The sequence below is a fragment of the Gossypium hirsutum genome, chromosome A09 (assembly GCF_007990345.1).
Source record: "Gossypium hirsutum isolate 1008001.06 chromosome A09, Gossypium_hirsutum_v2.1, whole genome shotgun sequence".
NCBI classification, from domain to species: domain Eukaryota; kingdom Viridiplantae; phylum Streptophyta; class Magnoliopsida; order Malvales; family Malvaceae; genus Gossypium; species Gossypium hirsutum.
In genome coordinates this window covers 76,904,524-76,919,855 of record NC_053432.1, presented here as the reverse complement: position 1 = coordinate 76,919,855, position 15,332 = coordinate 76,904,524, and the positions used below count along the sequence as shown (strand labels likewise).

General features: G+C 36.2%; 3 protein-coding genes across 4 annotated transcripts; all 3 read left to right on the top strand.

Annotated features, from left to right (window-relative positions):
• Positions 1 to 3,992: 3,992 nt before the first annotated feature.
• LOC107937071 (PRA1 family protein B4) lies at positions 3,993 to 6,147 on the top strand. Of its 2 annotated transcripts, none has more exons than XM_016869881.2 (2): positions 3,993 to 4,910; positions 5,995 to 6,147. In XM_016869881.2, the coding sequence occupies exon 1, from the start codon at positions 4,218 to 4,220 to the stop codon at positions 4,866 to 4,868; it is 651 nt and encodes a 216-aa protein (XP_016725370.1). In that variant the 5' UTR covers positions 3,993 to 4,217; the 3' UTR covers positions 4,869 to 4,910; positions 5,995 to 6,147. The 2 variants fall into 2 exon arrangements, with proteins under 2 accessions (XP_016725370.1, XP_040932808.1); XM_041076874.1 differs by lacking the exon at positions 5,995 to 6,147 and adding an exon at positions 5,577 to 5,951.
• Positions 6,148 to 6,149: 2 nt separating this feature from the next.
• On the top strand, positions 6,150 to 7,254 carry LOC107937069 (uncharacterized). The gene is made up of 2 exons (XM_016869878.2): positions 6,150 to 7,100; positions 7,198 to 7,254. Exons 1-2 carry the CDS (start codon positions 6,150 to 6,152, stop codon positions 7,252 to 7,254), a joined length of 1,008 nt encoding a protein of 335 aa, XP_016725367.2.
• On the top strand, positions 7,084 to 15,083 carry LOC107937070 (dehydration-responsive element-binding protein 2A). The gene is made up of 3 exons (XM_041076873.1): positions 7,084 to 7,100; positions 7,198 to 7,290; positions 13,374 to 15,083. The coding sequence occupies exon 3, from the start codon at positions 13,380 to 13,382 to the stop codon at positions 14,856 to 14,858; it is 1,479 nt and encodes a 492-aa protein (XP_040932807.1). The 5' UTR covers positions 7,084 to 7,100; positions 7,198 to 7,290; positions 13,374 to 13,379; the 3' UTR covers positions 14,859 to 15,083.
• Positions 15,084 to 15,332: the final 249 nt, after the last annotated feature.

The following is a 15,332-nucleotide window of genomic DNA, read 5'->3' as shown; positions in this document are numbered from 1 at the left end:
ACAGCAACAAGATTCAATTGCATATAGGAGGCCAAGAAGAGAGATTCGTAAGCCTGCTCGCTTTGACGATATGGTGGCCTATGCACTTCCAATTGCAGATGATGATGTTCCTTCCACTTACACAGAAGCAATAAGTAACTCTGATGGTGTAAAGTGGAAGCAAGCTATGAATGAAGAAATGCAGTCTCTTTATAAAAATAGGACTTGGGAGTTGGTGAGACTGCCCAAGGGAAAGAAGGCAATTGGATGCAAATAGGTATATGCAAAGAAGGAAGGATTTCCTGGTAAAAATGAAATTCGATACAAGGCTAGATTGGTAGCAAAGGGTTACGCTCAGAAAGAAGGAATAGACTACAATGAAGTGTTTTCTCCAGTTGTGAAGCATTCGTCTATTCGAATTTTGCTAGCCTTGGTTGCGCAATACGATCTTGAACTAGTTCAGCTTGATGTGAAGACAGCATTTTTACACGGTGATTTGGAAGAGGAAATCTATATGACTCAGCCTGATGGATTCAATGTTGCTGATAAAGAAAATTGAGTTTGCAAACTGACAAAGTCGCTTTATGGATTGAAACAATCTCCGAGGCAGTGGTACAAGCGATTTGATCAGTTCATGAAAGGGCAAAGGTACACAAGAAGTAAATTTGATCATTGCGTATATTTTCAGAAGCTACAAGAAGGAACTTTCATATACTTGCTATTATATGTTGATGATATGCTAATAGCATCTAAGAGCAAAGTTGAGATTGAGAGATTGAAGACTCGACTCAATCTCGAGTTTGAGATGAAAGATCTAGGTGAAGCTAAGAAGATTCTTGGCATGGAAATATGTAGAGATAGAGCTCATGGCAGAGTTAGCTTGTCTCAGAAGCAGTATTTGAAGAAAGTACTACAGCAGTTTGGCATGAACGAGCAGACCAAACCTGTAAGTACCCCGTTGGCTTCTCATTTCAAGCTTTCTGCACAACTATCTCCTTCGACGAATACAGAACGAGAATACATGTTGCAAGTTCCGTATTCTAATGCAGTGGGTAGCTTGATGTATGCAATGGTGTGTACAAGACCTGACATTTCACAGGCAGTTAGTATAGTGAGCAGGTATATGAATAATCCTGGAAAAGGACATTGGCAAGCTGTGAAATGGATTCTACGGTATATTCAGAAGACCGTGGATGTTGGATTACTGTTCAAGCAGGATAATACACTTGGTAAAGGTGTTATTGGGTACGTTGATTCTGACTATGCCGGTGATTTGGACAAGCGAAGATCAACCACCGGTTATGTGTTTACACTTGCTGGAGGACCAATAAGTTGGAAGTCTACACTACAGTCTACAGTTGCATTGTCAACCACAGAAGCCGAGTACATGGCTGTAACAGAGGCTGTAAAGGAGGCTATTTGGTTACAAGGTATGGCTAAAACCTTGGGGTTGGTTCAGGAGCATATTAACGTGTATTGTGATAGTCAAAGTGCTATTCATTTAGCAAAGAATCAAGTCTATCATGCACGTACAAAACATATCGACGTACGATTCCATTTTGTGCGGGAAATTATTGAAGAGGGGAAAATTTATCTTCAGAAGATCAAGACTGCAAATAATCCCGCAGATATGATGACCAAGGTGGTAACAGCAACCAAGTTCGAACATTGTTTGAACTTGATTAATATCCTGCAAGTTTAACAGTTGAAGAAGGCACTATCAAGTATTGTTGTCAAAGGCAGAAAGAATTGTGTGAAGATAAGATTATCCTAATCAAATCTTCAAGGTGGAGATTATTGGAACCCACCCATTGTTTGAAAAGTCAAAAAGGGTGGGCACCGAAAGTAGAAAGTAAAATTGGTTGGCAAGTTGGGTTAAAAGTTGGCATGGGATAATTGCAATTTTGGTCCCTAATTGTATAGGGACATTGCAAGTTGATCCTTGAACCTCAACTATAAATAGGCCTAACCATTTCTTACTTTCTTCATCCCACACTTGCCATTCTCTACTTAAGGCAATTGTTCTCTCTCCCTATTTGTAAACTTTCACTTGTATTTTTGGAGTGAAATATATTTGGTAGTGCCCGAGGACGTAGGCAAAATTTGCTGAACCTCGTTAAAATTCTAGTGTTCTTTATTTTTGTTCTGCATATTTTGCAAGTGTCATTGTAGTGATTTATTGTGCTATTAAATTACGATAGAGGGATATTCTGGCTAGGAAAGATCTGGTATGTAAGCGATCCTCGTGATCCACCTCTCTTTCCTGGGAATTGAACTTAGTGTAATTTTTCAGTACAATAATTTTACTCTTTCACACGCTTCCGCGCAACACTTTAGAATGAGCATAAGAATGCAGGCTGCAGCTAGGCTTTCCAAGCATACAACGCCAGATGAAAGTCTTGCCTCCGCTACAAGGAATAACGTAAAACAACCATACAAGCAACAAATCCAAAGCACGCATGAATTCCCCTCAAAGCGACGAACAGAGCGAGTAGCTACTTGAAGCAGGAGCTAAAGAGTTTGAAGAAACCCAGTCGAGATGACTTTGCGTGGCTTGATGGTGAGCACGACCTTTGTTCTTTGGTAACATCCATCATGGATCCACAGATTTGACTCATCATGTCAACCACTTCAGATCTTTACACAATCTCTTAATGCTCCTAATCCGATTCAATGCCGCATTTTCCCAACAACCCTCATTATTTATGTGTTTCTTCTCATTGCATTTCCTTGTTTGTTTAGGCAGATTAAAGCCAAAAAATTCCAGTGTTTTGCATGCTTTAAAATATTAGATACTGTAAATAAATATTTTGATCTATTTATTTTCCTTTTTTCTTACTGTTAGCACTTTCATTAGCTTTTGTACAACTCCAGCTCATGCCATGGTGGTTGACAGTGATGATATTGACTTTTAGAACCCATTTGTGGCAGTTGCTGATCGATAGAGCTCATACCCTCTTTTTTTTTTTTTTTGGATAATTTTGCTGGATGGAATGGGTCATCCACCTTATGAGTATGACCTGCAGTGAAATCCCCCCACCGCATGGATGTTGTCTAGTCCAAATGCTCTATTATGGTGAATAAGTAGTGGGAAATATTTGGCAAATCTTGGGTTTACGCATGTATGTGCGAGTTTCTCAGGAACATGAAACCACAATAATTTGGGCTGGAAATTAATATTATCTTGGTACTATCCCATATGAACCAACAAAACAAAATGTATTTTCTTTTTATGGATTAAATACAATTTTAATTCTGATTTAATGTCAACTTACGAAAAATTTTATCATTACAAGTGTGATTTTATCGGAGTTAATTCAATCTGTTTATGGGCTGGACTATCAGGCTTAAAAGTCTGTCCGAAATTTAGGAAAGTTTGGACAAAAATATTATACTCAAGAAGCGAGTTTTGAAAAAAAAATTAGACTTATTTAAAATGTGGGTTGAGCTCGGGCTTGAACATTCAAGGCCCAACTCTGACTCGTCTCGACCCGTTTTAAGTTTATAATATTTTATATTATATTATTTTTATATATTATGTAATCTAAAACACATTAAAAAATAAACTCATACTAAATATATTGTACTCCTCTAATGTAAATGTTAAAATAATGTTAAGATGAATATATAAAAATTTTCAATAAATAAAAATTATATAAAATTATTAAATATTAAAATAATATAATAAAAATATATTTTTAAAAAAATTTAAAAAATAATATGGTCGGGCCTAAAATAAATTTAAGTTAGCTTTTTACAAATATAGATAGGTTTGAATAAAATTCTAGGCCTAAATTTTAAATCAAATAAAACTTAGACAAACTTAAAATATATTAATATCATGATTAAATCTGACTGGATTCGACCCATGAACGAGTTAAAAGCTACCCCTCCCAAAATAATAGAAAATCTCAGGTGATCCCATCTGAGTTTGGACTTTAGAGTACTTCAAATCTAAAAATTTCTTTTTTTGAAAAAATAAATAGAAAAAACAAGAAAGCATGGTTAAACGTACGTGCGTACGTACATCCTTGTTTTGAAGTTCTATAGCTGTATGCATTCTTTCGTTTCCCCATCAATCTCTCTCCACGCCAAACCTCTGGCTCTAATCCAAACTCTCTAAAATCTAAATCCCTTCTCATAAACTTCTCCAATTCAATTCAACCACCGCAAAAAATTATAACAATAACACACCCACAACGTTTTCCCCATTCTCCAATTCTCCCAAGTTCGCCGTAATGTCCTCCACAGGTCCGCCTGTCCTCCCTATCTCCACTGTCCAGTCCACCGAATCTCAGCCACCCATCTCCGTCTCCGCATTTCGCGCATTCCTCTCTCGTCTTAATGATTCCTTTCGCAATGGCATCTCCCAACGCCGTCCCTGGCCTGAACTAACTGATCGCTCTGCCTTCTCCAGGCCTGAGTCTTTCTCCGAAGCCACTCTTCGTATTCGCAAAAATTACTCCTACTTTCGAATTAATTATCTGATGGTTATTGGTTTCACTCTTGCATTTTCGCTTCTTTCCCACCCCTTTTCCCTTCTCCTCCTTCTAGGCCTTCTCTTCTCTTGGGTCTTCATGTACCTCTTCCGCCCCGCCGACCAGCCTCTAGTCATCTTTGGCCGCACCTTCTCTGATCGCGAGACCCTTGGAATCCTCATCATCTTAAGCGTCTTCGTCATCTTCCTCACCTCCGTTGGATCGCTTCTCATTTCCGCTATTATGGTTGGGTTCGGTCTCGTTTGTGCTCACGGTGCCTTTAGGGCCCCTGAAGATCTGTTCTTGGACGAGCAAGAACCCGCTAACACTGGCTTCTTGTCCTTCCTTGGTGGTGCTGCCTCCAATGCCGCCGCTGCCGCTGTTCCTGCTGTTTCTGCCACTCGTATCTAAACCTTATCCAAGGATCGCTCTTTCTCAATCTCCTTAGCGAGGGTAATACAACATCACTTCATTTGTAATTGATTCAATTTTCATTTTTAGACAATAAATTCCCCGTTTGGTTCCTTTTTCCCTTCATTTTCTGGGTAGCATTTATATTAACATTGGTGAAATGTATATGGATATGGTTTATTAGATAACTTACACTGGTGAATCCATTGAGACTCCATGACACGAAGTTGTAATTCCATTTTATTGGCACAACTAATACACAGAAATCATATTGTTTATTTATTTATTCTATTTCTAGTTATGTTTCAACCAAATCTCTTCGTGCAAGATTTGATTTTATGTCTTTTTTATATGAGTTTACCTCTTTTGTAATGCCAGAAAAAAGATTATATAATCCCTCCTATTAGTTGCTGCAAATATCGCTGCAAGATATTATCGCATCTTAATGGATCTTTTTGAGTTTTCAGAAGTTGATAAAAGAAAAAAATAAAGCTCCATCAACCAACTAATATCTATCATACCCACAATCAATTTCAATTTCAATTTCATCCACCCTTCATAACATTCTTTTGATTAAATTGCATTTCTAGCCTCTCATCAATCTAATTTTTACATTTTTATCTCAAGCTATTGCGATTTAATCAATACTATAAATTAATTTCTCTAAATTCAAAAATCTTCGAGTCATCATACTGGAGCTTTTTATAGGGGTGAGCCGATTAGTGGGTGGCATCCATTGTAAAAGAGGAATGGACTAATGAAGTCTTTGATTTGGAGCTCATGAGAGATACGCCAACCATAAATGATGAGTTGCTTAACACATTGAAACTAGCTCTGCATTGCGTTGATTTCTCACCTGCAGCATGTCGTGGCGATGATGGTGCTAAATTTGCAGCAACAATTGAATAGATTTTCTTTATTCGTTTACAGCATTTTAGGGTGCAAATATAATATATATGATTATAGGAGAAAGGGAAAGAGGGGGTATTCTTTCATTCTTATTATTGTTTGTTGTTATGTGTGGTTTTTTTGTAAATGTAAAACATATCTATTCTTTTTGTATCAGGAGAATAATGTTGTTTTGCCTAATGAGTATGACACTTTATTTCCTTATTCCAATTGCCAGGTTTTAACATGTACATTAATGATCCGGATGAATGAAGACACACAAAGCCCTGTAAGAAAGAGAACTGTTTTCTGGCAATGTTAGAACCCACTGGACTTTCAGTTTTTAACCCAAATTTTCAGTCGTAAGGGAATGCAAGACCCTGTTACACGCAAATGCCCTTTCTCTCTTCATCGCATCTCAGTCACCCCATAGCCATAACTCTCTGTTTCTCTGAGCTCTCTCACGTCATGGGCGATCTGGTATTGCAGAAAATAGCAATTTCTGGGCCAACGCTGGCCTCAATGATCCAACGCCTATCATCTTCCCCTGCCGACTTAGACGGCCTCCTTTTCGGCCACGTCACTTGCATAGCCCTTTCTACCCTCTCCGACGATTCCGTCCAATCTACCCCGGATTCACAACTCGTCGCTACTATCTCCAGCTTCCTCTCCTTCCCTTCCCTTCTCTCCTTCTATGACTCACTCGGCCGAGTCGACTCCTCCCGCCTCACCCTTACTAACCTTAATCAGAAACCCCTCATCGGCTGGTTCTCCTTTCGCCGGAAAACTCCCCTCCGCCCTTCCATGCGAGAATCCTCAGTCACTCGTTCCCTCCCCTCTAACCCCCAACTCTATCTCCCAGTCCAAAACGCTAGCTCTGAATCCCTTTTCGCTCCTTCAATTTTCCTCCTCTTCACCACTCCTCTACAAGACCAATTCATCCAAACCTGCCAATATCGGGCGTTCCAATTCCAATCATCGAACCTCTGTTTTAATCCCCTGTCGATCGATATAGTCAACATTGGACCTGCGTTTAGAGGACATTACGGGGCGTTTAGCCCCACCTCTGCGCTTCCCTTCTTGAACTGCGAGTTAAGAAGCTCATCGGCGATCAACGAATGTAGAAATGAGGAAAATTTAATTGGAATGAAGCGAATAGCAAAGGATCAATCGGAGTTGGATATGTGCGCTGAGGGAATGCAAATCGGGAGATTGAATCAGTTGATTGGACCGGAAGCCGTTAATTATACGGCAGGATTAGAGGATTTGTATGAGAAAATGCTTTGTAAAATCGAAAGCTTGGCCAGGCTCGTTGAAGCTAGCTCAGCTAAGGTGGTTGAACAGGTGAGCTTATTACTCATTGTTTTCTCTATGATCAGTGTGATTAAAGTTGATTTCTTTATGCTTTTCAAGTTATGTTCTAAAAATTAATTGTTGACAGGAGAATCACAATAGAAAGCTAAGATACAAAGTTGCTAGGTCTGCTGGATTGGAATAATTGCTTCCTTTTGTTTTCTTTTCAATATCCTGCCAGGTAATTTCTTATATTTGATTTCATTTAGTTTTCCCTTAATGTTATTGTATCATTTGTTATTTGGGCTAAAAACTAGACTAATTTTTACTTGCATGACTAGTTGTTGCCAATTGAACCTTGTCTTTTGGTTATCTTTGAAGTGAACTTAGTACTGAGGGTAGCAGAGTAGAGTTTGTTTCTCCATTAAATGTTCAAAAATGGTGTTGTTATTTTCCATGAAGGTTCACCTTGCTTTTAGCATTTTGATTCCTGCTATTGTTGTGAATGCATAATGATTTGTGGTACAATTAATGCCTTCCTCTTTTAGTGATTCTTTTGTTTGTCTCTTGAATCACTATGGGAATTTGTGTTATGGCTTTATAGATTTTATTTTTAAAGCTAATATAACGAGTGCATGATGAAGATTCTTAACATTTAGATGTAAAATACTGAACGCTTAGGTTGAGTTGCCTTGTATTCACTAAAGCTTCCTGGATTTGATAAAGGAGTGGACTAGACAATATTCTGGAGCTGAATGACATGTGCTTTTCAAAGGGTTTGATATCTCTCACCTGAAATCAGTTTGCAAATGCAGAATTTTGTGTTATTTCTGAGGCATTACGATTCACATGCATGCTATGTTCTTCATATGTCACAGAAATGCATAATTTATATAATGTTTTAAGTTGCAAGTCAAGGTTGTTATCAGCTTTTTCTTTTAATAATTATTCAAACTAGGCTTTAGGTATCAAAACATTGTGTAGAATGTAATCATTATGCTCCGTTTGATCATTTGGATTTGGATTTCAATTATTATGAAAATGGTAAGAATGAAATGCATATATTATAGTCAAACTAGTTGAGATTCAATCTAATTATATTAGAAAAAAGTATAAAAATATGGATTTGTCAAATTCAAATATATTTTAAGCATTTTAAATTCATTACTAAATAGGCTTCTAACAAATCCATGGATTTGCAAAATGATCATGAAGGGTACATTTCTAAATAGTTTACTAAATTTACACTTATTTTTGAAATCCAAATCCAACTTCTAAAATCATAGACCTTCAGGAATTTGGAGAAAGCTTGTGGCTAATATATTGGTGTATACCATCTCATTTCTTTTATGCAGAAGTGGTTTATGCTTTGTATTTTGCATGTAATATTTTACTTTGGAGGCCATTGATTGAGGAAAAAAATCCTAATAGAAAAGAACTCTCTGCATGTTTAATCCCTTATCTTGTTGGTTGCCTTGCTGAGTCTTTGAAGACAAAATTCTTGATGTTGGGTGTTTTTTGGATGATTGTGCATGAGTTGATGGTTTCTTGTGCATTTTGGCTACTTCAACTTTCTTTCAGGCAGCACAACTGTATGGTATATAGTTGGTGAATTGAACAGAGAAATGAAATGTCATTTAGTAGGCATTCTCTTCATGCAGTGTAGGTAAAAATTATCCAGCTTATGATCACGCATGGCATATCTAACAATTCAATGGAATTTATTGACAAGTACTCCCTCATAAGTGGATAAGATACATTATATGAAAAAGTACTGTTAGGATTTCACACACAAGGACGTTATCTGATGACATCATTGTCAAGACAAGACAGCCCATTTTGCTAGAAAGGTAGATATTTCCACGTACTAACGCCCACCGGACGAGAAATTACTACTTTCTTCTTTAAACCCAGACTAATATCTACACGCACTGTTTAGGAAGCTTGTAGGTTACTGTTAAAAAAGAGTTTTGGCTTTAATTTTAAGAGCTTTGTAATATACTAGATATTTTGGTAAAATTTTAGATATTTAATAAATCAATTAAATTGATAGAAATATTGGTAAAGTCTTGGTAAATTCAAAATGTTAATTATTTTGGTAAAATATCCATATAAAAATTGGTAAATTGATAGAAATATTGGTAAATTCACTTTAATTTTGGTAAAGTTATTAGAAATATTGGTAAACTCATAGAAGTTTTGGTAAATTGATAGAAATATTGGTAAATTCACATAAATTTTGGTAAAGTTATTAGAAATATTGGTAAACTCATAGAAGTTTTGGTAAATTGTTAGAAATTTTGGTACAGTCAGAAAATTCTGTTAATTCTTAAGACTTGGTATAGAATTAGAAATTTTGGAAGTATTCATAAAATCTTAAAATTTTTGGTAAAATCTCATAAATATTGGTAAATTAGTAGAAATTTTGGTCGCTAGATATATTGGTAAATCTTTAGAAATATTGGGAAATAGTTCGATATATTGTAAAATCCATAGATATTTTGGTAAATTTATAGAAATTTTGGTAATGATTAAAACTTGATATAGGGTCTAAAAAATTTGGAAATATTGGTAAAATGTTAGAAATTTTGGGTCTCATAAATATTGGTAAACGTTAGATATTTTGGTAAATTGTTAGATGTTTTGGTAAAACTTTAAAAAAATTGTAATTTATTAAATATACCGGTAAATCGTTAGATATTTTGGTAAATCTTTAGAAATAGTGGTAAAGTCTCATAAATATTGATAAAATTGATAGAAAATTTGGTAAATTGTTAGATATTTTGGTAAACTCATAGGAATTTTGGTAATTGTTAGGACTTGGTCTACTGTTTAGAAAATTTGGGAATATTGGTAAAGTCTCATAAATATTGATAAAAAGATAGAAATTTTGGCAACTTGTTAGATATATTTGTAAGTTCTTAGAATCGTTAAATATATTGGTAAATTGTTAGATATTTTGGTAAAATTATAGAAATTTTGATCATTGTTAAGACTTGGTATAAGATTTAGAAAATTTGGTAAAGTCTCAAAAGTATTGGCAAAAGGATAGAAATTTTGGTAAATCTTTAGAAAATTTGATAAACTATTAGATATATTGGTAAAACAATAGAAATTTTGGTAAATTCTTAGATATTTTGATAAATCCTTAAAAGTTTTGGTAAACTGTTATATATATTAGACCTCGAGTTGCAAAGCGATCTTGGTTTCTGAGGTGATGATGCCATATTCACATGGCAGATGAAATTTGTAGGTTATTGAGCTCCATGACATCACTATGAATTCAATCACAACTTAAAACTATGACTACGTCTCCCTCAAAGCGAGATAGAAATAAATCTTTAAACCTTAAAATTTCAACACACAAAAAGAAGAAAAAATTAATTTAGAGGAGATTGAGATGTGGTGAGTAGGGGGAAGAAGAAGGGTGTTTATATAAGAGATAAGGTGGGGTATAAAGGCAAAAAAAATTATTTTGGGAATCCCGATTGTAAGGCTCAGAAGCAATCAAATCAAGGTGGTTGAAATGGCTAGAAAGGAAATGTTCCCTATAAGGGATAAGGGATAAGGGATAAGGTGATGACGTCATATTCACATGGCAGATGAAATTTGTAGGTTATTGAGCTCCATGACATCACTGTGAATTCAATCACAACTTAAAACTATGACTACGTCTCCCTCAAAGCGAGAGAGAAATAAATCTTTAAACCTTAAAATTTCAACACAAAATGAAGAAAAAATTAATTTAGAGGAGATTGAGATGTGGTGAGTAGGGGGAAGAAGAAGGGTGTTTATATAAGGGATAAGGTGGGATATAAAGGCAAAAAAAATTATTCTGGGAATCCCGATTGCAGGCTCAGAAGCAATCAAATCAAGGTGGTTGAAATGGCTAGAAAGGAAATGTTCCCTATAAGGGGTGTTTTCCTCTGACATGTCAAACATGTGGCTTGAAAACACATCCTATAGGAAATGTTTTCATTGCCATGTTAGACGAAAGCGTCCCATGTAGGGAGCATTTTCTCTATGGCTATTTCAACCACAAAACTAGATTGCTTTTAAGCCCCTACAACCTAGAATTTTCGGGATAAACTTGATCGAGGAAAATGTAGAAATCACACGTGTCCTAATTTATCATTCTAACTCGACTTGAAATTTTCTCGAATCGAGTCAAGTGAAATGAAATTTGAGTCGAGTGGAAGTTTTTGAGTTAAATTAAACATGCCAAGTTAAAATCTTGTGCCAATATAACTAATTCTATGTTAAAGCACATAAATTTGAAACCATATATATTTTAGAATTTTTCCAAAGCAAAATAAAAAAAATAGTATGATAAACTTGAATTGTTAATTAACTTGATTGCATACAAACCAAAACAATTTAATAAAATTGTTTTGTACATCATAAATAAGTGTACCTTTTGAATGTAAAACAAAATATATAAAAAATTACAAAATAACGCAATCATGGGCATCTTGAATGTGTGCCACAATCGGGTGGGATCGAGCACGCCTAAGATTATGTCACACTATTGCGTTTGGCGATTGCTCGTCAACTTCGGCCTCACCTTGACGTGCACATCTCAATCTCTGACTTCGTCTCCTTCCTCTGTGGTTGAACCCGATCGTGTCCTAGCCACTCATCGTGGATGGGTTGAGTCAACGGTTGCGAGGACGACCCATCTTGGTAGAACAACGATGCTGAGGTATTTACGACACTATCGAGAGCCATTATATGGTGTCACCTAACTCGATTGCAAATAGAATGTGGGAACTAAAGGTGATATCGAATGTGTCAGTGTTGTTGGCGGGACTGGTATGTAATATGGCACGGTGGGTATCGGTCGTGCATAATATATCCTTAGAGAAGGTGTTGATGCAGGGAATGGTGGGGCTTGTTTTGGTGATTGTTTAAAATAAATTGGTGCTGCATGTGTTGATGTATGGAATGATTGTGCATGTTGTGGTGGTTATGTAAAATAAACCATGATTGAAGGTGATGATACAGGGAATGAGTGTGCGTGTTGTGTGGTTATTATGAGTGGGGGATCCAATTTAGTCCCCATAAGCATGCGAGTAGCGTATAAAAAGCCTGCATCTCACAAGTGTCCATGAATGACCTTCGGTGCTTCTTTGCTTAAATTGTTTATGTACGTCTCTAAAATTTAATATTCGGGCTAAGTATATAAACATAAAAATTAATAATCTAAACAGCTTAATAATTAACTATTTAAATAAACTTACTTACCATTTGTAATTGAACATGAGAGATATACTTGTCATCAAAAGGAATAAATTGATTTGTCTTTTAAAATTTTATAAGAAAAGAATAAAATCAAAGAGAATAAAATGCAAAAAAAATATTTAAAACAATATTTGAGGATTGAAAGTTTGAAATTGAAAATTAAAATTTGGATATTGAAAATATAAAATTAGAAATTGGGGATTGAAAATTGAAGATTAAGAATTTAGGAAGAAAGAATGAGTATTGAGTATTTTGGTGAAAAGAATGAATTTAGGGGTTTATGTATGAATTTTTATGATTGTTGGATTTTAGTACCATTAAAGGAAAACGCACCTTACATTTTCATATAACCTAATTTAAAAAAAATATATGTCTTGCATGAAATTCTCCTTAAATATTTTTTTAAAAAATAACCTAATTTAAAAAAAAAATTCACCATTTTCATATAAAATAACCTCTAAAAACTGTCCTTTTTGAAAGCTTTTTCTAAGCTTGTATTAACTTTTCTTTTCTAGAGTTTCCCGTACTATTTTGTATATTAAATATGATACAACATGGAAAAAGCAGCAGCGGCCGCAATGTGCACGCTGAAAAGTACTAGTAAAAGACAAGTCTTCCACGCCAAGAAAAGGTAAGGATGGGATGGGATGGGAACTGAGCTACGTTTGTCGGGGTTTAGCCACGACTTATATACCTATCTTATGATCCATACAAAAGATGCCGCGTCCCCTTTTTATCCATTTTGGGAATGCACAAATAAGTCAAATAAAAAATATCAAATGTTGTGTTTTCCTTCGATCCCAAGGAATCCTTAGCTAACCCTCACCAAAAATAGATTACAACGTCAAGATTTCCACTGCTTTCCATAATACAATACACCACACAAAACCCAAAGACAAAGTTAAACCCTTACTTCGTCAAAGCCTCTGAGATCATTCCTGACCCAGTGTTCCCTTTCTCCTTTTTCTGCTCCTAATTTATTCTGTTTCCTTTCATTACATATTTACGTCACTAGCTATATATATATACATACTTCGATTTCCTCTCTGTCAGGTTTTTTTTCTCTTTTTTTTGTTGAATCAGGTACCTATGAAAATAAAGCGCAGTTCTTGTGATACGGAGGATGGTTTTATTGCTAGTAATAAGAAACCACGCACAAGGATGAGTGGACGTGAATCAGTAGAGGACACTATTGAGAAGTGGAAGAAGTACAACAACAACAACCAACTTGGCTTGGGTGAAGAAGATGGCCTCAAAAAGGTTTCTAAGCTTCCTGCCAAAGGTTCCAAAAAGGGGTGTATGCAAGGGAAAGGAGGCCCCGAGAACTCCAGATGCAAGTACAGAGGTGTAAGACAAAGGATATGGGGGAAGTGGGTAGCTGAAATCCGACAACCCATCAACAGAAATCGTCTAGCAAGTAAAGGAAACAACAGGCTTTGGCTTGGAACCTTCTCTAATGCCATTGATGCAGCTCTTGCTTATGATGAGGCAGCAACGGCTATGTACGGTTCTTATGCTCGTCTCAATTTCCCTGATCATCATTCCAAGGAACCGGTAGATAACTCCACTACTGAGATAGGTTCAATCGAATCTACTTCAACGTCAACTTTGGATGATAAAAGAGCTAATTATGAGACCCCTGCAGTAGAGCCTGTTGAAGAATCTAAGGTACTCCTAGAGATTAATTCGACAGGCAAACATGATTATTCTCAAGTTTGTACGGAGGAGGAAGCAGAGGACACTGCAACAGATGCCAGAGCCAGTGAATCAACAGGATGCAAAGAGCTTAGAATCCACAACTCTAATGGTATCAATGAGCTTAAAGATGAGGAATGCCAATTAAGGAACAGTTGTATGGATTCTGATTATTATAACACGCAGACAACCTTGGAGAGAAGAGGAACAGAATCAGAAAGTGACTTCAATTTTAGATACAATTACCTGGATAATGAAGACCAAGATGCTGGCATTGCAATATTTGAGTTGGATCCGTTTAAGGATGTTAAAGTTGAGACGCCAGTAACAAGGGAAAACTGGGAAGGTGAGCTTGCTGGAAGTATTGAATCCGGTAAGGGGTATAGTGAAGATGATAACTTGAAGACTGAGCTTACGGATTCAGATATTTATCGTAAGCCTATAAGTGAAATGAAAGCAGAAGGGAGTATATCAAGGGACGAAGTGGATGTTGAACCTGGGGGGTTTAATGATTTCTATAACTACAACTGTTTTGATGATGTTTATGATCTCAAGCGCTATGTGCCCCCAGATTCGAGCTGCCAGCAACAACTAAATACTCCCACATCTGTTGGTGGTGGCTTTAACTGGTCCGCTAACAAATTGGAGAGTGTGCATAGTTGGTCAGGAGAAGCCATAGCTGATGTGAAGCCTTTTGCCTTAATTAGAAATGACAAGTACGGATTGGGAGGTGGACTGCAGGAGAGTGGGAACCAAGATGAAACAGGCTTTGATTTAGACCACACCATGGAATATTTGAGGCCTGATGTTGATTTGGACTTCCTAGAAGCCATAAAACACACTGATTTATGGTCTCCCGAGCGTGAATTTTAGAAACTTTGGGGCATCTTTTAGTCGCTGCCTGCCTAGTATTTTAGTTAAAATCAAACGTGTCGTTAGAGAAAATATGGTTTCTCATAGGAAATTTTGTCTGTTGTAGTATTCTGATTATTTGCGGTTCATTATTTTTTAGAACTGTTTTCTTCATTTCATGTTCGTTTTGAGTGTTTTCTCAGCATATCTGCTGAGCAAGTAAATATATACAGTTTTTACTTTTAATTGGATGAATTGAAGGCCTGAGGGAGCCATACCCCTATATCTATGTGTATGATTAATGCTTGATTCCAGATACAGACATGAGACATGGACCCTGGTAACAGAGAGGGATAGCCATATATGATTGCTTATAACTATTGATGCACATGCTGGTAAAATATGGGAAACAAAACGAATAATAGTAATGACCTGCGCCCTATAATGTCTTTAATCCATTGCCACTTCCCAGACAATGCTAGCTTAATAAAAACT